A 22,647-nucleotide genomic window follows, 5' to 3' on the forward strand; every position below is an offset into this window, starting at 1 on the left:
TGCAGGATTTGTTTTTCTTTTCTCCATTGACTTATGATGGACCAGTGTTTGTTTCCTCCAGTTTTTTACTACAGCATGCCACACTATTCCAATGCTTGTCCGTCGGCCACAGTAATATCACCTCTGTAACCTGTGGTCTTACCAAGTCTGGAGGTAGTTGGAGTTCCCTATACGGAGTACTGCATTGAATTCACACGCAGCCTAATCTCTGACCAGAGGGGGGAGCACAAGTACTTATGTTCAAGGGGTGTTTCCTCTTTCTGGCTGGAGAGTGAAGTAAGAGGAAAAAGAGAGAGGACGCATGGAGAAGGAGCTCTGGGGCTTTTGGGGGGGCTGTAAGCTCACCCCAGGGCAATGGCAAAAGTGGGGACCAGCACCGTAGGTCGTCCAGGGATTGCAGACTTTGGGGACAGAAGCTGGGGACCGACAGATTACAGATTTGCTGGTTATTTCTCTAGACCCAGTAGCACAGCCCTATAGAAGAGCCCAGAGTTGTGGAGTCTAGTCCAGCATCACTTGCAAGGCTTGACTGCCTGCTGAACTGGATGAATTATACAGGATAAACCAGAGGGGAAAGGGCAAAAAAGGGCACGAAGGCATTCGACTCTCACTTTGTGAGTGGACACCAGCTGCTTCCCCCTGACGAAGGCTATTGCTGAAACGTGCGTCGGATGGGACTTGGCGCCATTCCAGCTGTAATATGTGCCACTGGTTCTAATACATGCCTGCTATAGCATTTTGCCTCTTACTACAGTCTTATTTTGTTGATGCACATGCAATTATGCCCTGACATGCTTTGACATACTCTTTTGGGATTTTTCCTTTGTACTATGAGGCTTACTATGTGGGTTTCTCTATAAATGGCACACATGTTACTTTCTGCTGTTATGGTTCGCCACCTAGTGTACCTTCCCTGCTATTACACCTCACCTTTTAATTTTCATTTATTTCAATAAAGACTTTCTATGTATCACTTTGTTTCTGATCCTTTTTTTGTGATTTATATGGTGGTATATTCTCTCACGTTGAAGGACAACTTTACGGCACTTGTTCCCACAACATTCATATTGACAAAGGCTGACTTTTGGTGTTTGCTTCCAGACTGGTAGGAACCCGGTAGGAACCCGGGCACCTGACCTGCTCTGTACTCTGGCTGTACTGTAACTACTATCATCTTTAAGTAAAAGGTACAGAACTGCAAAGATTTGTTTGGCCTCCTTCTTACTGCCCTGCACTAAACACCCTCATCTTTCCTCCCTTCCTGCACTATCTACTATATCACCCTCTTCTATCTTGCAAGAGATCTACCCTAGCTGGAGAGGGTATACCAGCAGGCTGCTCCACCGTCTACCCGTGAAAGCATCACTGCAGCCCCTGGCCACCCATGGTCAGAACTCCAGCGGACGTCACAACCTGCCTTTCCTGTAAATATAATCTTTACTTGTCCAGTTAGGGTTACATCTTGTGGGTCCTGCCACTGTGAGCTGATCCACCAGGCTCCAGCCGGCTGAGTACCTAGGCCCTTGTGATCGCGACACTTGTAAAAGTTCCACTGGATATATGTCACTCTGCATAGGTGCTCAGATAGGATACCACATCTTTAATAGCATAGAAAATAAAATCTGGCACTGGTTTGATTTAAGTTTATTAATTGTGGCTTATTTGTAGGTACAAAACCAACTTAATGTTTCGGTCTGTTACTCAGACCTTCATCAGACTGACTGCCCAGGGAGAAGAAGCAATGGGGTGCAGTGCAATAAGAATAGGGTAGCAGCCCAAAAAGAATGTGTGTACACACTCTTCTTGGGCACATACCCTATTTCTATTGAGCTGCACCATGTAACCTCTTCTTCCTGGGTAATCAGTCTCACGAAGGCCTAAGTAACAGACTGAAACATTACTTGAAGTTGGATAGCACCTACTAAAAAACACAATTAATAAACTTACATCACACCAGTGCCAGATTTCATTTTCTATGCTGATTCTTGTAAAACCACAGTCATGGCCAAAAGTTTTGAGAATGACACCAAAATTATTTTTTCACATGATCTGTTGCCCTCTGGTTTTTAATTGTGTTTGTCTGATGTTTTCATCATATACAGAAATATAATTGCAATCATATTATGAGTTCCAAAAGGTTATATTGACAGTTAGAATGAGTTAATGCTGCAAGTCAATATTTGCAGTGTTGACCCTTCTTCTTCAGGACCTCTGCAATTCTCCCTGGCATGCTCTCAATCAACTTCTAGACCAAATCCTGACTGATAGCTGTCCATTCTTGCATAAGCAATGCTTGCATTTTGCCAGAATTTGTTGGTTTTTGTTTGTCCACCCGTCTCTTGATGATTGCCCACAAGTTCTCAATGGGATTAAGATCTGGGGAGTTTCCAGGCCATGGACCCAAAATCTCTATGTTTTGTTCCATGAGCCATTTAGTGATCAACTTTGCTTTATGGCAAGGTGCTCCATCATGCTGGAAAAGGCATTGTTGGGCGCCAAACTGCTCTTGGACAGTTGGGAGAAGTTGCTCTTGGAGGACATTCTGGTACCATTCTTTATTCATGGCTGTGTTTTTACGCAAGACTGTGAGTGAGCCGATTCCCTTGGCTGAGAAGCAACCCCACACATGAATCGTTTCAGGATGCTTAACAGTTGGCATGAGACAAGACTGGTGGTAGCGCTCACCTCTTCTTCTCCTAATAAGCTGTTTTCCAGATGTCCCAAACAATCGAAAAGGGGATTCATCTGAGAAAATGACTTTACCCCAGTCCTCAGCAGTCCACTCCCAGTACCTTTTGCAGAATATCAGTCGGTCCCTGATGTTTTTTCTGGAGAGAAGTGGCTTCTTTGCTGCCCTCCTTGAAACCAGGCCTTGCTCAAAGAGTCTCCGCCTCACAGTGCGTGCAGATGCACTCACACCAGCCTGCTGCCATTGCTGAGCTAGCTCGGCACTGCTGGTAGTCCGATCCCGCAGCTGAAACAGTTTTAAGATACGGTCCTGGCGTTTGCTGGTCCTTCTTGGGCGCCCTGGAGCCTTTTAGGCAACAATGGAAGCTCTCTCCTTGAAGTTCTTGATGATGCGATAAATTGTTGACTGAGGTGCAATCTTTGTAGCTGCGATACTCTTCCCTGTTAGGCCATTTTTGTGCAGAGCAATGATGGCTGCACGTGTTTCTTTAGAAATAACCATGGTTAACTGAAGAGAAAGAATGATACCAAGCCTCCTTTTAAAGTGTCCAGTGGTGTAATTCTTACTTAATCATGACTGATCGATCACCAGCCCTGTCCTCATCAACACCCACACCTGTGTTAATGGAACAATCACTAAAACAATGTTAGCTGCTCCTTTTAAGGCAGGAATGCAATGCTATTGAAATGTGTTTTGGGGGTTAAAGTTCATTTTCTTAGCCAATATTGACTTTGCAAGTAATTGCTGTTAAGCTGATCACTCTTTATGACATTCTGGAGTATATGCAAATTGCCATTAGAAAAACTTAAGCAGTAGACTTTGTAAAAAATAATATTTGTAGCATTCTTAAAACTTTTGGCCATGACTGTACTAAAGCTTCATGGTAAAAAAGCTAACAAGTGTGAACAGACACTCAGGTTATGTTACTATTTGTGTCAGAAGCTCCAATAAGAGCCTTGATTACAGATTACATCAGCTTGCTATGCTACTTATCCTGTCAAAACTATGGGCACTGCATAAATATCCAATAGACCTGAGCAAATGTTCACAGGGTTCTCTTGTAAATGCCAATGTCTTCCATGTAATGGATCTGGGAATGCACTATGTGTGACACCCTGGCAAAACCAGGTAGTCACAGAGGTTGTACAAATCTCTCAGGTACAAAGCACCATCCTACTTGGCATACCAACACAAAACCCACACCCAGGTGCACAACACCAGCCATTAAAGCCTAGTCACTCTCCCATGACAATAGGGACACACCAGTGGGCGGGACCAGGCGGATGGGAGCGCCCACCTAGGGGTCCTGAGGTGTCAGGGGTGGGAACACAACAGAACAGTACGGACAGTTGAAGTGGAAGGGTGTGAAGTGCAGCAGAGTCAGGGGTTTGGGGCCCCTGGACTAACGCACTAGGTGGCAGGCGGCAAGCAAGACCACAGGCGACGGAGATCCGGTCGTGGGAGACCTTAAGTGGACTGGGGCAGGGTTGTAGCCTGCCGGTGCCGACAGCGGGAATCCGGTCCGGAGGCCGTGCACAGACGGGGTGCCTGGACCCTAGGGCGAGGAAGGTTGCAAGCCCCTTGTCAATTGACCAGCTGGGAACGAGGTTTCAGGCCTTGTTCTACAGAAGCCCAGAGAGCGAAACAGCAGCCTAACGCGGGGGATAGGGTGTCCGTCAGAACCCACAGAGATCCCAAGGGTCAGATTTCGCAGGTCACAGCTCCAAACATACACGGTACTGAGAGTGGACTTCCCCGTTCAAAGCGGAGTTGTCCCATTGAAGACACAAACACCGAATGCAGGAGGAAGGGACCCTTGTTTGCTACACCCGGGTGTGGGACCCGAATACACCCGCCGGAGGCGACCGGTCACTGGCAATTTGGTTTACCACTGGACTTTGTTTGCAATTCTAGGAACTGCGAGTACACCACCCATCCCTGGTCTAGCCCTGCACGTCATTCTCAGCAGTCATCGCTCCGGTACACCCCTGGGCCCCGGGACTAAACCTCCCCTACCCAAGGAGGGGATTCCATCCTGCTGCCCTGCTCCATCAGCCCCGGGCATCCCATCACCAGGCAGCGGCGGTGCTACCAACACTCACCGCAACCCACGGATGGCGTCACTGACAAAAACTCTCTCCACTGTAAATATTCCCCTTTCCTACGGTTGTGAGGACGGACAGCTGTACGAGCCCGGGTCCGGCTACCACTCGAGCCACAGTAACGAACCCGGATCCGAGAAGACCCTTCAGCGGCCCGGCCCCCGTCCGCAACACTATGCCCTATGATAACAAAAGCCATGATGGAGATGTGAACAAGGCCTTACAAATATGCTTCTTTTCCGACTGTTTACTTATGGCTAGACTTACTAATTCAGCAAAGCACCCAGGAGGCAGCAATACAATACAGGCACACAGGTGGGTGCAGACATATTGATAAAAGGTAATGTTTATTTGGTTTAGGCCCTTTTCTAATTCATCCTGCAGAACAGCTGGGAGGGCGATCTCAGGGTAACACCTTGCAAAGCTCTGAAATAATGCTTGGAATATGGACAATCTGAAAAAGAAAACAAGAAAAACATACATTGTATTAACATTTCTCCCACTCAGTTTTTGAGAGAAATAAAACAATTTTCCTTGATAAATATATTGCAGATCAGAACTAATCTTGCTTGCTGTATAACTTGAGCCTTTCCTGTATACACATACTCACCTTGCCGGAGATTTGCTACTTGTGCACCATAACATTTGTAATTCATCAGGAAGAGTGGGAAGTTTATTCAATATGTTTGTGAGAATCAAGCAATAAGGAAGGTGATGGTCAGGAAGAAGATCTAAACAGGAAAATACACGGTCACCACTGAAAGGAATAGATCTTAGTGTCATTAATATATTGATACTATGGGTTAATTAATTCTGGGGAACTGAATACTGCACAACAATGCAAATCACATCTAACTACAAACAAGTCGGACTTAAAGTGGATACCAATTGAAATGTGGTGAAGATGCAATACATCGACTCAAATATAATGTAAAAACGCACCGATAATGTAAATGTGTTTTTAGAAAGAGAGAGAGAAAAAAAAACAACAACACATGTACAATATTTCATTTTTTTATCAGAATATAAAACAATAGACTTAAATCAAACGATAATGGCGGACAACAAATGATTATATCTGAATGCTACCGTATTTTTCGGACCATAAGACGCACTTTTTTCCCCCCAAATGTTGGGGGAAAGTGGGGGGTGCGTCTTATAGTCTGATGGTGGCTGCGGGGAATGTGGGTGCTGCAGTGGAGCCGGTCATCGGGGGCACGAGCAGGCTGTAGCAGCCTGCCGTGACCACGTGGACCCGCTCATTTAATATGCACGGCCATCCCCCGCCCATCATCCCTCAGCGCTGAAGCCGGTGCTGACAGGTGGGCAGGATGATGGGCAGGGGATAAACAGCCGGCCCGCATGATCACCCCTGGCAACTACGGCCTGGAGTGATCATGTGTGGCTGTATTCACTACACCCCGTGCATCATCATCAGCGCGGGGAGCAGTGAATCAGTGTACAGTACTCACAGTTTCCCTGCAGCATCGCTCGTTCTCCCGTCTGTGTCAGCGGCAGCGCCGCTGAGTGGAGCCGTCCCCATTACCCTGCTGCATCGCGATCATCTCCTGTGTCTGTGCCGGCGGCTGGGTGGAGACTAGCGGCGCACACAGCGATGACGTCATCGCTGTGCGCAAGTGTCCAAACGCAGCCGCCGGCACAGACACAGGAGATGATCACGATGCTGCAAGGGAACGAGGATGGCTCCACTCAGCGGCGCTGCCACTGACACAGACGGGAGGACGAGCGATGCTGCAGGGAGTGAGGTAAGGTGAGGTGAGTATGAACGTTTATTTTTTTTATGTGCCACAGGATGCGGCCATACACCCAGATGGGGGTATATTATGAGCAGGATGGGGGCATATCAGCAGTATGGGGGCATATGAGCAAGATGGGGTCATATGAGCAGGATGGGGGCATATGAGCAGGATGGGGTCATATGAGCAGGATGGGGTCATATGAGCAGGATGGGGGTATATTATGAGCAGGATGGGGGCATATCAGCAGGATGGGGGCATATCGAGCAGGATGGGGGCATATCGAGCAGGATGGGGTCATATGAGCAGGATGGGGTCAGATGAGCAGGATGGGGTCAGATGAGCAGGATGGGGTCAGATGAGCAGGATGGGGTCATGAGCAGGATGGGGTTATATGAGCAGGATGGGGTCATATGAGCAGGATGGGGGCATATCAGCAGGATGGGGGCATATCAGCAGGATGGGGGCATATCAGCAGGATGGGGGCATATCAGCAGGATTGGGGCATATCAGCAGGATGGGGGCATATCAGCAGGATGGGGTCATAAGAGCAGGATGGGGGCATATGAGCAGGATGGGGGTATATGAGCAGGATGGGGGTATATTATGAGCAGGATGGGGGTAGATTATGAGCAGGATGGGGGTATATTACGAGCAGGATAGGGGTATAGGAGCAGGATGGGGCTATACAGCAGGATGGGGCCATATGCCATGATGGGTTATATAGCAGGATGCGGCCATATGCCAGTATATAGCAGGATGCGGCCATATGGCAGGATGACTGTATATAGCAGAATGAGGGACATATACTGTATATACAAGGCAGGAGGATCATTATCAGGATGCGACACCTTAGTAGAGAATTTGGGGACATTACCCCCATAACAGTGTCAGCAGCAGATCCTCGCCCCATAACAGTGTGTCATGACCAGACTTTTTGCTTAAAATTTTATTTTCCTATTTTACTCCTCTAAAACCAGGGTGCGTCTTATAGTCCGGTGCGTCTTATAGTCCGAAAAATACGGTATATCACGTGACGGCCCCAAGTAATATTTTTAGGTTTCCAGGTGGATTTTGATCACTTAGATGTGTTTTCTTCCCCATTTCTCATGTATTTTACATATAGGTTTTTTTATTTCATAAAATATCTATTTTATGTCAAGCATGACATCTTGGAGGGCCAGCGTGCAATGTTTTTACAGGGATTTTACTTTACTATGTCATAAATGTTGTCCTACTCAATAGTAAGCCTCCTGGAAGGGGTTTGTACTTAGACCTTATTTGTCGGAGTCATATCAGATTACAGAAGAGTAGTTTGGATTAAAATCTAACAGCAAAAAATGTATTGCATGTCTTACCTTGACATTCACTCAATACCAATTCCATAAATGGTCTGAAGGGCAGCAATTGTACAAGAAGAGCTTCAAGAACGCCAAGAAAAACACTAGATAGTTCATTTTTATGAATGTCAGACATGGGCACTGCAGATAGGCTCGGAGGGAACAAGCTTTAGAAAACAAAACAAAAAAAAAACGTAAGCAACAAATCTTTATTGTAAAATCTTTTTTATGTAAACTATTTGTAAAAGCCTGAAGTGCTTCCCTTTAGGCTATGTGTCCACGGTAGAATGTACCTGCGGATTTTTCTGCATCAAAATCCGCAGCTTTCCCCCGGAATCCGCACCTTAGCATAGGTGCGGATTTGACGCGGATTTGATGCGGATTTCGTTGCGGATTTTGTCCATTGTACTTTATTGTGTTTCTGAATAAAGCTTAGTCTGTTTTGAAGGAAAAAAAAAGGCTCTTTATGTCATTTCCTGTTTAATGGGGAAATGTTTAAAGGGAACCTGTTGCCACTTTTTTTGTAAAAAGCTGTGGCTAACACCACTGTGCTCTTATATACAGCATTTTAACAGGCTGTATATAATAACCCAGTGGTGGTGGCCGTAGCTTACAGCCAAAAAATGTGGTGCCATGTTCCCTTTCACTGGTATTTTTAAAAAAAAAAAAAAAATGTGCTCCGCTGTATTTTCACTGTCCAGCCCGATGCAAGCAAGCAACTGAGGGCTGTGCTTCTCAGCGGGATAAGGCTGAAGCATTCTCTGCCCCTCCCGCTGAGAAAAACAGTCCTCAGCTGCCCCTGAAAATGGCGGCTTCGTTGTGAAGCGCCATTCACAGGTGCTGTACCGAGGCTCATCCAGCTGCCCTGATGCATTGGCTGGCTGGGTAATATATTACGGGGTTAATGCCAGTTTTCTGCAAACTGGCACTAAGCCCGAGGTTCATAATGTCATGCCTGTGTAGACACGGCCATTATGAACCTCCGTTTGGTACTAAAGAAAAGAAAACACTTTTTGAAAAATGTTATTTGAAAGAAAAACACACAAACATCCCTGATTGCCATCTTTATTACTCCCTGAATCCCCCGACGATAACCATGACAACTCCGAGCCGGGCTCCGATGTGCACCGGGCTGACCCGGGCACTGACGTCAGCCGGTGACAGCAGCCGTCAGTGTATTATTAAATGCTGCACAGCTCTCTTCCAGCAGCTGGGAACGTCTGACGTCAGAGCCCTGGTCAGCTGACTTAATTCGCGAGCGCGGGCGGGTCAGCTGACTGCACACCGACCAGCTGACGTGCCGGGCTCCGATGTGCACTCATGTGACCCGGGCACGGACGTCAGCCGGTCCAGCAGCCGTCAGTGTTCGAGATGCTGCAAAGCTCTCTTCCGGCTGCTGGACCGGCTGACGTCCGTGCCCAGGTCACATGAGTGCACATCGTCAGCTGATCCGCCTGCGCTCGCGAATTAAGTCAGCTGACCAGGGCTCTGATATCAGACGTTCCCAGCTGCCGGAAAAGAGCTGTGCAGCATTTAATAATACACTGACGGCTGCTGTCACCGGCTGACGTCAGTGCCCGGGTCAGCCGGGTGCACATTGGAGCCCGGCTCGGAGTTGTCATGGATTATTGTCGGGGATTCAGGGAGTAATAAAGATGGCAATCAGGGATGTGTGTGTGTTTTTCTTTCAAATAAAATTTTTCAAAAAGTGTTTTCTTTTCTTTAGTACCAAACGGAGGTTCATAATGGCCGTGTCTACACAGGCATGACATTATGAACCTCGGGCTTAGTGCCAGTTTGCAGAAAACTGGCATTAACCCCGTAATATATTACCCAGCCAGCCAATGCATCAGGGCAGCTGGATGAGCCTCGGTACAGCACCTGTGAATGGCGCTTCACAACGAAGCCGCCATTTTCAGGGGCAGCTGAGGACTGTTTTTCTCAGCGGGAGGGGCAGAGAATGCTTCAGCCTTATCCCGCTGAGAAGCACAGCCCTCAGTTGCTTGCTTGCATCGGGCTGGACAGTGAAGGTACAGCGGAGCACTTTTTTTTTTTTAAAAAAGAATTGTGGAAAAAGACCTGGGATCCTGTTTTGCCAGCTAAAAGCAAGCAGCCTGTAACTAGCTGCTTTTAGCTAGCAATCCAGAGTCCGGACACAACACGACTACACTGCCACTACTCTACACTACAAAATGGTGAAACTTCCTCTTCCTGAACTATCCTACATCACTTCCTGCGGATTTGTTTGCGAAATCCGCACCAAATCCGCAGGAAAAAAAGCCTGTGGGAACAGACCTGCGGATTTCTTGCGGATTTTACACCTTGCATTGACTTGCATGGGAAAAATCCGCAACAAAATCCGCAACAATAATTGACATGCTGCAGATTTTTCCGGATCAAAATCCGCGGCAAATCCGCCGCGGAAAAATCCGCAGCATGGGCACAGCATTTCCAAAATGCCATTGAAATGGCTTGGAAGTGCCGCTGCTGCAGATTTTCGGCAAATCCGCGGTAAATCCGCGGCAAATCCGCGGCAAAATCCGCGGTAAATCCGCAGCGTGGGCACATAGCCTTAGTGTTACCTAGCCATTTCTCATGTACTTTTGTATTTCCAGAAGAATTACACAATTGCAGCCAGTACTGACAGTTATCCAAATCTAACTTCCAATCCTCCTGGGACATATTTTACTCATATTTAGCAAAGATTCAGAAGGCAGAAAAAAAGCAGGAGAATATATTTCTCCGTTGTTATTTGTGTGCAATCCATTTTTTAGGCTAGGACCACAGGAGCGTATGGCATCGGATGCTATATGCTAATGACCCTCGGACCTAAAATTCAGAAAAAAAATTTTGACTCAGTTTCGGTGCAGTTTTCTGCCAGGACGTGCAAATTTTGTGCTGAAATGTCTGCACCAGATTTCATCACCAAATTTGCATCTCCTGGCAGAAAAAACGGATTTTTCCCTTCTCTACAACAACACCCAGGAGAGAGGATCCACCCATCCCAAAGGGCAAAAAACCTACAGCTTTAAAAGGTGGAGCCTCTCTATATGCTTCAGTGGTTTCCTGTCCTTTGGAGGGAGACCCACAGCACCCAGGGCTGCTGGTAGAAGACAGATCTACAGAGCTCACCTGAGTGGCCATCTCCGGGGAGGAGGAGGGGGGCACGGCCTGGTTCGACGTCGGTTCATTCCCAGACCAGACCCCTGTTAACACCCGGAAAGAGGGGCACGGCCTGGGACAATGTGGGGCCGAAGGACAGAGAAAGCATACTGGAGGCCGGTGGTATCCTGGCGTGCGGTACATCGCGACACTGTCTGCAGGCACCCCGGACTGGACGGAGGTTCTTCCAGAACGTCCGGCGACGTCACAGAGCGGGAAACAAAACAGAATCAAACCCTGTGCAGAGGTTTGGTGCGGTTTCTCAGGATACAGGCCGCTCAGCCTACATAGATCGTGGAGGAAACAGCGCCGCCGGCCCTGGTATTCTAGTTCTCTCGGTGGGGTGAGTCCAGGGAGCTCCCTGGTGCAAAATTCTGATGTGTGTATTTTCTGTTTCCCTGTTTTGTATTCCCTAGGAAAAACCTAGAAAAGCTCAGTCAAAAACTAAGCATAGGGAGTGTTCGCTATGCAGAACAAAACTGGCCACTACCTATAGTAAAAGGTTATGCCTGGGCTGCATTGCTAAGACACTTTCGTAAGAGTCCCCGTAATCTTTTAGAGAATATGAGATCCCTAATAAGAGATGAAGTTAGAAGGTCACTAAAAGAAGTTAAACTAAGTACGTCTTCAGGACAGGGGGCCGCAGGAGTCTCTAGCCCAGAAGAAGAGGGTGAAGACGGAGAACTGGATGAATTTTATTCAGACAGGTCCTCATCCTTGTCATCTTCAGATAATGAAGGACAGTCATGTTTACCTATGGAAGAGACAGGAAAGCTAATTAAGGCAGAAAGAGCCACCATGAGAATAGAAGAGATTAAAGCACCTAAATCCATGCAGGACACAATGTTTGGGGGGGCTGGAGATATGTAAGCACAAATGGTTCTCGGTCCACAAGAGTATAGCTGTCTTAATTAAAAGGGAATGGGAAAGACCGAATAGGAAGGCATTCATTCCAAAGGAAATGAAGAGGAAATACACCTTTGACTCGGAATAATCGGAAGTCTGGGACAAAGTCCCAAAAATAGATGTTGCAGTCTCAAAGGTCTCTAGAAATACGGCTTTCCCATTTGATGACGCCGGCTTATTGAAGGACCAGTTAGAAAGAAGAGCGGACAGTTTTCTGAAAAGGGCATGGGAGTTGGGAGCAGCAGTCTTTAAACCAAACATAGCAGCCATATGCACTGCGAGGTCACTTTATTTGTGTCTCGAACTGATTGAGCCACACACTAAGAACAGGTGCCCAAGGGATCAGTTATTAACAAGTTTTCCAGTTATTACAAAAGCAGCAAATTTTCTAGTGGATGCATGGGCAGATACAGTTAAGCTTACTGCATTAACCTGTCCCTATCAAACTCAGCCAGGACAGCACTCTGGTTAAAGAACTGGATAGGAGACTTTCATTCCAAGTCGAGACTCTGTGGGCTCCAGTGTGAGTGGGAATTCTTCTTTGGAACTGGCCTTGGAGATCTTGGAGAAGGCGTCTGATTCGAAGAAAGGATTCCAGAAGACGGACTTCCCAAGTTTTAGGAAATCCTTCCAATATTCCAGGAGAAACAAACAGACCAGACCCCGTAATGGAGATTCACAAATGGAAAGGGGACGGTTTTAGGAAGAAAAGTTCTAAATCGGATGGTGTTTTTTCAGGGGCCTTTAGGAAATCCAGACGGCAATGACGCCAGGTCCCAGGTAGGTGGGAGGCTCTTCCTGCCTGGAAGAAGATTTCAGCAAGTCATTGGGTCTTGGGCACAATAACCGAGGGGTTAAGACTCAAGTTTACCGTCCCTCCCCTAGACAAATTCGTGATCACACAGACCTAGGGCCTCAGGGGATGACCAACAGGCCTTGGAGGGAGAGGTCAAGGCCTTACTCAAAAAAGGTGTGCTCACCGCGGTTCCTCAGAGGGATATAGGGAAGGGGTTTTACAGTCCCCTCTTCCTGGTAAAAAAAAAAAAAAAACGGACTCGTCTTTCAGAACTATTATAAATGTAAAAAACCTCAATCGATTTATAGTGAAACTTCTGTACCCGAACAGTTGTATGGCAACGATAGACCTCAAAGATGCCTATTTTCACGTACCTATATTCCAAGAACATTAAAAATAACTCAGGGTAGTGGTAACTATTCAGGGTCAGATTACACATCTCCAGTTTCAGGCCCTCCACTTTGGGCTCTCGATGGCCCCCAGGGTGTTCACAAAGTTGGTGGTGGACATGTCAGCACACATCAGAGAAAGAAATGTTCTGTTCATACCATATTTAGACGACTTCCTGATTGTGGGAAAAATATAAATCGGACTGCGCAAACTCGGTAAATCAGGTCAGGGTTATTTTAATCTCCCATGGCTGGTTAATAAATACAACAAAATCAAACCTAATCCCAAAGCAAGAACAAATCTTCTTAGGCATCCTGCTGGACACCACATATCAAAAGTCATTCCCTCCAGAGGTAAAAATAACAGGGATACAGCAGCTTCATCAAACCTGACAGAATTGTCAGCCATACGACTTGCACTCAGCGGAGCCCTTCCAAAGTTGACGGGCCATCATGTAAAAGTCTTGTCGGACAATATTACGACAGTCTCCTATGTAAACAAGCAGGGAGCCACAAGATACAGGTAGCTCATCTCAGTAACTTCTTATCTCTATCAGCAAATTTTCTGAAGGGGAAAGGAAATACAAAAGCAGATTTTATTAGCCGTCATTGGTTAAGTCAGTGTGACTGGTCTCTAAAACCGGAGGTATTTGAAGACATTGCTTACAGATGGGGCAGGCTGGTAATAGATCTGTTTGCTAATCGAGCAAACCAGAAAGTCAGGAAATTCTTTTCCTTAAATCAAAGAGGCTTCTCCCAGGTGGTAGATGCCCTGCTCCAAGATTGGCCCAAGGGACTGGTTTACGCCTTCCCGCCCATTTCACTTATCCCATCGGTCCTGAGGAAGATTCGGACGGACCGGGCGGAAGCAGTTCTAATAGCCCCCTTTTGGCCCGAATATTCTGGTTCACTTGACTTTGTCTGATGTCCCTAGGGGACCTTTGGGTCCTTTCAGAAACCCTGGATTTATTAGCCCACGGTCCCTTCCAGCATCCCAATCTGAAAAACCTACACTTGACAGCCTGGCGTTTGAGCAGCAACTCTTAAGGGCAAAGGGGTTTTCAGAGAACTCAGTAGCCACATTAAAGGGAACCTGTCACCAGAATTTTCGCTATTAAACTAAAAGAATCCCCTTCTGCAGCTCATGGGCTGCATTCTATAAAGGTTCATCTTGCTATTGGCCCCCCTTTCAGACCTAAATAACAACTTTATAAAATATTACCTTTTGCTATGGTAATGAGGTTTGCTGGCCCCGGGGGCGGGCTGTATTTCGTCTGTTATCCCCCTCCTTCCGCTGTTCGCCGTCCCCCAGTGTTAATTTACATAGATGAGGCCTCCGCCCTCATCTTCCGCAGTGCTCCGGGAGTCTCGCGCATGCGCAGTGGTAGCGGGAGTGAATGGGCGCACTTGCTCCCATCGCCCTATTCCTTCTACTAACATTTTTAATCACTGGATTCTGGTCCCCAATAGACCTATATGGAGACCGGAAACCGGCCCAGAACCATATTTTAAAAATTGGATTACTGGGATCCGCCGGTCAAAGTTATCTGCGAGTCCTCTCATCACTAATCATTAATCATTTATAGGACCACTTAAAGGGAACCTGTCACTAGAATTTTCGCTATGAAACTAATAGAATCCCCTTCTGCAGCTCATGGGCTGCATTCTAGAAAGGTTCATCTTGCTACTGGGCCCCCTTTCAGAGCTAAATAAACACTTTATAAAATCTTACCTTTTGGTATGCTAATGAGCTTTGCTGGCCACGGGGGCAGGCTGTATTGTGTCCGTTATTCCCCATCCTGCCGCTGTTCGCCGTCCTCCAGTGTTGATTGACATACATGAGGCCGCCAAACTCATGTTACTCAGTGCTCCTGAATTGTCGCGCTTGCCCAGTGGCACTATCGCGGGACTGAGCATTGTTCAAATAGCGAGCGCCGGTGATCTTATTGCTCTGGACATGCAGTTTGAGGAGTTTTCAAGCGAACTGGAGCAGTGATATGGGGTGGTAGTTGGACGCAGAGGTTGGGTAGAGGGTTGGCTTCTTCGGGTTAGATGTGAATATGAATGCTTGAAAGCAGAAGGGAAGTTATCAGAAGGTAAAGATAGGTTAAAGAGATGGCTTAGGACCAGGATACGCGCGGTGGTGAGGTTGGAGAGCAGGTGGCATGGGGTCAAGTGTGCAAGTGCTAATGTGAAATTTGGAGAGGAGATGCATAAGCTCTCCTTAAGTGATGGTGGGAAGAAGGGCAGTGGTTTGTTATACATAGGGTGTTGCGGTGTTTAAGCAGTAAAGATTTTCCCTGTTTGGTCAATCTTATTTTTTTTTTACTTTGTTTATTAAACAGTAATATACCAGGTACGCAATGAAAACAGATATACTATATGGTTACAGAATTATAGTAGGATTCAACATTGGTAAAGCATATATTACAAATACCTGGGATGTAAAGACACCTGAACAAAATATAAAGAACAAAAAGAACAACAAACATAACATAAGCACACAGTGACCGCTTCATCCTTGACTTCAACCTTCAAATACCTAACACAGTTAAGTACCAGTCCTGAATATCCTTACAATGGTACAAACAAAAATAAACAGCTCACACAGCAATCATGTTGAAACTAGCAATGTCAAGGGAGATGAATTCCACATTTCCCAGACCTTATATTTCTTGGGGCATCCTCTATTTTGCTACACCGTACGCTCATAGGGAAGCATTGCGTTTACTAGTTCTATCCATGCCCGTACGGTTGGGGGGAAGCTGCCCATCCACCACAGGGCAATGAGCTTCCTGGCCATAAAAAGTGTTTCCCGCAGAAATATTTTGTGGTGATGAGACAAAGTTCCCTCATCCAAGAATGTAAGGAGAGAAAAGCTCATACACATAGGACGTGCACAATGAAAATGAATATAAAAACAATATACTTTTATTGATAGACACAGATCACACAGTTAAAAATATTTTAAGAATAAACACAACCGTAAGACAGCCCCAGAGCAATAATATGTACAAGTCAAAGTGACAGAATGAAGCCATTCTCATGCACCAATAATCGAAAATAAACTGAGAACGAGATGATGATAATCAAAATATTGCACAATCGGGTACCAAGGATACCTGAGAATAAATGTAAAAATGTATACATATAACACTATGGACAGCCTATCACCCCGAAAGTAAATACCAATGTACAAATTTGCACAATAAAGAATCAGCCAGGCTCAAAATACAGCAATACTGTGAAGCAACCATTTCCAACCACAACTCACATGAGACTGTAAGAAGGGGAATGATACAATCAGCTATGAAGGGATAATGATGGAGACCTGAGTAATATCTCCAGGAAGAAAATGGAGAACCCAGCTAGAAAATATATGAGCGAGGCCTAGGCTGAAGGTGATATGGCAAGAACCATGGACCAAGGAGGACCTTGGACCCAAGCTGGGTGCTAAGAGGTGGCAGAGCTGAGGGGGTGGACTGCCGAAGCGAACCCCACGCGTTTTGCAGCGAGCACAGCTTCGTCAGGGGAGGAGTATGAAAATCAAGTCAAGAGACATTTAAATACATACTAAAAATTATGAGTATAATTACCCTGGTGAGGCAGAGACATGGAGTGGGGGGGCGGCACATCAGCAGGACGCCCCGAACAGTTGACAGCTGGAAGCAACAGCAAAGACTGGCAGCAGACAAGCGCCGTGGCTGGCCATCAAACGCGTGCGCATAGAAGGCTGGCAAGAACCAAGTGTGGCTGCACGGGTATAAGTTGCATAATAAATTGTAGAATAGAACAGCAACGAGTAGCGCAAGTGTGGCCCATTCGCAATGCATAGAAGAAACACAAACTTGTGTATGCTGCTACAACAATAGAGAATAAGTATATGGCTGTCATTAGCGTGTGCATAGCTGTTGTCAGTAAACAGCAAGACATAGGCCAATAAAGGGTAATACCCAAAACGTAGGTGACTGGAGTCCTGCAGGGAAAGATTTGAGGTAGCAGGCATTGTACAAAACAAGGCAGAGGACCCAAGGTGTAAAGAAACAGAAAATCAAGAGGGTATTATGGACGAACAATGCTACAAGTAAAGGACCTGTTAGATAATGGAAAGGTAGTACAGAATGTTACAATAAAAGAACCCACTTAACAACACCCCGTCCCAGTTCAATCAAAACTAGAGACAGACCATAAATAAACCTGCATATAATAGGCTGTAAAAAAAATATTATTAAAAAAAAATAATAATAATCATTTTTATATATATATATATATATATATATATATATATATATATATATATATATATATATATATATATAAAAATGATATAATGATGTTCTGTAACTGGAGACAACCGAGCCAGCCCAAAACCCCTAAGGAGTACCCTAATCAAGAATAACGCCTAGAGGCAGAATGAAACAGACCCAGAGCCGAAACAAGGTGGGAGAGTGGAGATGTACAACAATAATTGCCCAGGCTGCTCTCTTAGATCTCACAGAAATAAGGGAGAAAATTAAAAATTGTAAAGAGCAATCAGTTTATGTGGGCAAGCTGGCCTATAACTGTCTAAGGCTATGTGCGCACGTTGCGTAGTGTCCATGCTGGGGCAGTCTTGTTCTATGGAGCTTGCTGTGAGCATCAGCTGTAGCAATGCTGGAAGCATCATGGGACCTCGTGTTGATTACTTCGGACCTGCAGGGGTGTTTTTGAGGTTAACAAAGTGCTGAAAGAGTGTGTTTTTTTGTCTTTTATTTCAAATAAAGGATTTTTGGGGTGTTTGTGTTTATTTACTTTAATTTAAAGATTAGTGATGAGGGGGTGTCTCAGATGACTGCCATCACTAATCTAGTGCTTAGTAGCAGCTGTGGGCTGTAATTAACTCCTTATTACCCCGACTGCCACCGCACTAGGGCAATGGAAGAGCCGGGTCCAGCTCCATGATTGGGGCATCTTATGGATGCGCCGCTTCTGGGGCGGCTGTGAGCTGCTATTGTTAGGCTGGTAAGGGCCAAATAACTATGCCCTTCCCACACTAATAATATCAGCCCCCAGTTGTCTGCTGTACCTTGGCTAGTTTTAGAAAAATGAGGGGACCCCATGTCATTTAAAAAAAAAAAAAATCAAATACTTTATAATAATAATAATGATAATAATAATAATAGAAAAAAAAGCATGATATTCCCTCTATTTTTAATAACCAGCCAAGGTACAGCAGACAGCTGAGCAGACAGTGTTGCAGCCCGTGGCTGCTGCTGTTCCTGTGCTGGATATGAAAAATGGGGGGAACCCACGTCATTTTTTTACCCCCTCAAAAAAAACTGCTGGACAAGCTAGCTACACCTCTATCAAGCTATTCTGTTATTTCTTTCTATCTATCCTGTTCTTTCTTATTATTTATTCTACTGTATATGTTCTATTTATTTTTCTATCTATTCTAGTTATCTATCAATTATCCTAGCCTATCATGTTTTGTTTCTCCTTAACGCATTAACAAATTTGCAGCAAAAACGCACCTACATTACAAGCGTTTCTTTTTTTGTACATTTCCAGGCTCTCTGTGACAAGGTGCAGTTTGGGTGCAGTTAAAACTGCAGCATGCGCATATAGCCTTAGTAGCTGAAGTTCTCACAGCGATGCTGTATTGTAACACTGTCTGCTTGTTAGATGGAAGCTGACAGGAACCTGCAGATGTGTCAGTTATAACCATCCACAGCTGTGCAGAGAGATTAGGAAAGTGGACATTAGATGTATTACACGGGTAGGTTCCCCTTTAATTTAAAATAAAGTATTTTTCGGAGTATAATAATAATAATAATAATAATTTTATTCATTTATATAGCGCTATTAATTCCACAGCGCTGTACATACATTGGCAACACTGTCTCCATTGGGGCTCACAATCTAGAGTCCCTATGTGTATGTCTTTGGAGTGTGGGAGGAAACCGGAGTACCCGGAGGAAATCCACGCAAACACGGGGAGAACATACAAACTCCTTGCAGATGTAGTCCTTGGTGGGATTTGAACCCAGGACCCCAGCGCTGCAAGACTCTAGTGCTAACCACTGAGCCACCGTGCTGCCCATATAAGAGTAAAGTGAGGGGTGCGTCTTATAATCTGAAAGTAGCTTACCGGGGGTTGTGGAGAGGAGTCACAGGAGGCTAGGGGAATGCTGTAGCGGCTGGTGCTGCGACGGCTGTGTGAGTTCTGCGGTGTCTGTGCGGGGTCTGCGGTGGCTGTTGTGGACTTCAACTAATGGTGTCCGTCCGGCCCATTGATCTCCCAGCAGTGAACTTAAGGAAAATGGTGCCTGGAGGTGGCGCTTGCACAGATGATCTTGGCTTGCCATTAAACAGAGAGCTCAATCTGTGCACACGCTGACTCTAGGTGCCATTTCTTTGAAACCTTCACCGACCGCAACCGCAGCTCGAGCCCCAGCACAGTAGCCCCAGCACCAGCACAGCTGCCCCAGCTGCTGCAGCCCCAGCACCAAGGCAGCTGCCCCAACCCAGCTGCCCTAGCACCAGCACAGCCACAGTTTCTGGGACAGCATCTGCGACACCCACCGCCCGCAGCATGACTCTGCTCCACCACCGCCCCTACGTCCTGTGACACCGCCCCACCACCACTGCTACCCCCTCCGGTAAGACACCCCCGGATTATAAACCGAAAAATATGGTAATCTCCGGAGGCAGATTCTCATGCAGATCAGTGCTTACATATAAGAAAAACATGGATTTTTCTGGAATAAGACATCGTAGCGCAGATATCAGGATAGCATATTATCCAGCTGCAAATGACAAGTATGCCCATATAAATGGCTTAGAAGCATGGATCCTACTGACAAACCCCCTTTAGGCCTCCAACATGTGCTTATAATATGCATACATGAAAAAACAGTAAAGGTGTCATCAGTGTTTTTCTTGTATGGATAATGAAAGAGTTAAATCACAAAGCTTCTCCTATTCTTTGCAATGTTAAACATGTAGAATACATGGAAGTCACATGGATGCCATCTGTGGTGCCAGAAAATAAATAGACATGTCTCTGTGTGGTCCACACGAACACACGGTCAGTTTGAAATCACGGACTTGTAAAGATCACCATAGGTATATTGTGTACATGTGGTATCCAGGAAAGAAAACGGATGCTACACTTAGTAGAAATCAGTCTAATAAATCTTGACCTTACCTATGTATCTGAAGGTACATCTTATGAAAACAAATGCAGGATCCTGCTAAATACTGTATGAATTCCTAAAAAAAAAAACCAAAAAAAACAGTTAAATCTTTGATTTTTTATCTTTACACTTTTTGTAGGTAGGATTTTTCTATACAAGATGATAAACGTGTAATTCTTATTTTTTTTTTTTTTACAAATATTTATTCTTAACTAATGAAAATAGAGGTAGGGCTGCTTTCACACTTGCGTTGTTTTGCATCCGTCACAATCAGTGTGACTGATGCAACGGATGCGTTACAGATAGTGGCACAACTGATGTGACTGATGCTGCAAAAAAAAGATCCGTTGTTTTGGGTTTTTTTTTACTGTTTTACTGGCAGCTGGCTATTGTGAACGATCAGCTGATCACCCGGCGGCCGGCCGATCAGCTGATCGTTCACAAAAGCCAGCCGCCGGGTGATCAGCTGATCGTTCACAAAAGCCGGGCGATCAGCTGATCGTTCACAATAGTTGGCCGCCGGGTGATCAGCTGATCGTTTACAGTAGCCGGCCGCCAGGCGATCAGCTGATCGTTCACAATAGCCGGCTGTGAGGCGATCAGCTGATCGCTCATAATAGCAAGCCGGCCACCAGGCGAACAGCTGATCGTTCACAGTAGCCGGCCGCCAGGCGATCAGCTGATCGTTCACAGTAGCTGGCAGCCGGGCGATCAGCTGATCGTTCACAGTAGCTGGCCGCCGGGCGATCAGCTGATCGTTTACAGTAGCCAGCCGCCAGGCGATAAGCTGATCGTTCACAGTAGCTGGCCGCCAGGCGATCAGCTGATCGTTCACAGTAGCTGGCCCATCAGCTGATCATTCGGCTGCCGAGAGAGAGACATTGATTTCAATGATTAAACAAGAGCTGAGCATGCGAAGTGAAAAAAATAGGATTCCGCCGCTCAAAAAACACTACATGCTGCGTTCCTGCCGCCCAACGGTCAGTCGTTCCATGACTGATCCATCATGCAGCAGATCCAACGCAAGGCCATGAGTCACAATACGTCGTCCATACAAGTCTATGGAGAAAAAACGGAATCCTGCAAAATATTTTGCAGGATACCGTATTTCCTCAAGGCGATGGATTGCAACTGATGCAAAACAACGCAAGTGTGAAAGCAACCTAAGAGGGGCAATTCATTTTGTTTTATACATTTTTTTACTATATGTATTAGTTTCCTTAGAGGACATAAACCTGCGGTTGTCTGATTACTTCTACTATATACAGCAATACAACAGTATATGATAAAAATCAGTCTTCTATGATGCCCATACACAGTCTGGACATCACAGGAGAGCTCTTATGACAGGCATGGGCATGTTCAGCAGTCCACCATTATCACAGTGATCCATTAATTCACTGCTATCCCTTAGCAGGGAAGCAGATAACCGACCAGGCCGTCATCCGGGCTGGATCGCGGCACGTAAATGCTGCTGTCAGTAATTGCCAGCAGCATTTCAGAGTATAGCAGCCGCAATCGTGAGGCTAGAGGCAGATCTCAGCTATATAATATAGCTGGTATCCTCCCTCTGTGGAGCAGGCTCAGCCTCCTGAGACACTTCATGACGGATATGAAGGGGTTAAACAAAGTGGCAGTGGTTATTCACTTTATATACAAAAGCAGCTTACCTTGCTGTAGTGCACAAGGGAGTTGGCAAAAAAACGACACAGCTTTACAGTTTTCTGAAATAACCTCTGGTCTGTCATTTCCTAGACAAGAGAAAAAAGATTTGTGCAAAATTATTTATAACCAATTAATGAGTAAACACACAGTATTATTAGTCAACAAGAATGGCGTAATTTTTGCCACATCATTAGTGTACTCCTATCAGCACCACTCCATGGTTCCCCTTTATCATAAAGCTGATGCAAATTCCACCAGCTCAACTTTTTAACCCCTTAGTGACAGAGCTAATTTTCCCCTTAATGACTAGACCAAATTTTGCAATTCTGACCAGTGTCACTTCATGAGGTTATAACTCTGGAACGCTTCAACGGATCCCGGTGATTGTGAGATTGTTTTTCGTCACATATTGGACTTCATGTTAGTACCAAATTTAGGACAATATTTTTTGCGTTTATTTGCGAAAAAAAATGAATTTTGGCAAAAAAATTTAAAATTTTGAAATTTTCAACTTTTGAATTTTTTTACCGTTAAACCAGAGATTTCTGTGACACAAAATATTTAATAAATAACATTTCCCACTTGTCTACTTTATATCAGCACAAGTTTGGAAAAAAAAATTTTTTGTTAGGAAGTTAGAAGGGTTCAAAGTTTATCAGCAAT

General features: G+C 45.5%; 1 protein-coding gene across 3 annotated transcripts in view; it reads right to left on the reverse strand.

Annotated features, from left to right (window-relative positions):
* The window catches only part of FIRRM (FIGNL1 interacting regulator of recombination and mitosis), a 229,243-nt gene that overhangs the window by 68,592 nt on the left and 138,004 nt on the right, over positions 1-22,647 (reverse strand). For all 3 annotated transcript variants that reach the window (XM_075335974.1, XM_075335975.1, XM_075335976.1), the window contains 5 exons: positions 21,990-22,070; positions 20,331-20,395; positions 7,907-8,055; positions 5,402-5,522; positions 5,059-5,245 (listed from right to left, as the gene is read on the reverse strand). In XM_075335974.1, the coding sequence (XP_075192089.1) occupies positions 5,059-5,245; positions 5,402-5,522; positions 7,907-8,055; positions 20,331-20,395; positions 21,990-22,070 (603 nt within the window). The remainder of the gene's footprint in view (positions 1-5,058; positions 5,246-5,401; positions 5,523-7,906; positions 8,056-20,330; positions 20,396-21,989; positions 22,071-22,647) is intronic.

The sequence above is a fragment of the Anomaloglossus baeobatrachus genome, chromosome 2 (assembly GCF_048569485.1).
Source record: "Anomaloglossus baeobatrachus isolate aAnoBae1 chromosome 2, aAnoBae1.hap1, whole genome shotgun sequence".
NCBI lineage: Eukaryota > Metazoa > Chordata > Amphibia > Anura > Aromobatidae > Anomaloglossus > Anomaloglossus baeobatrachus.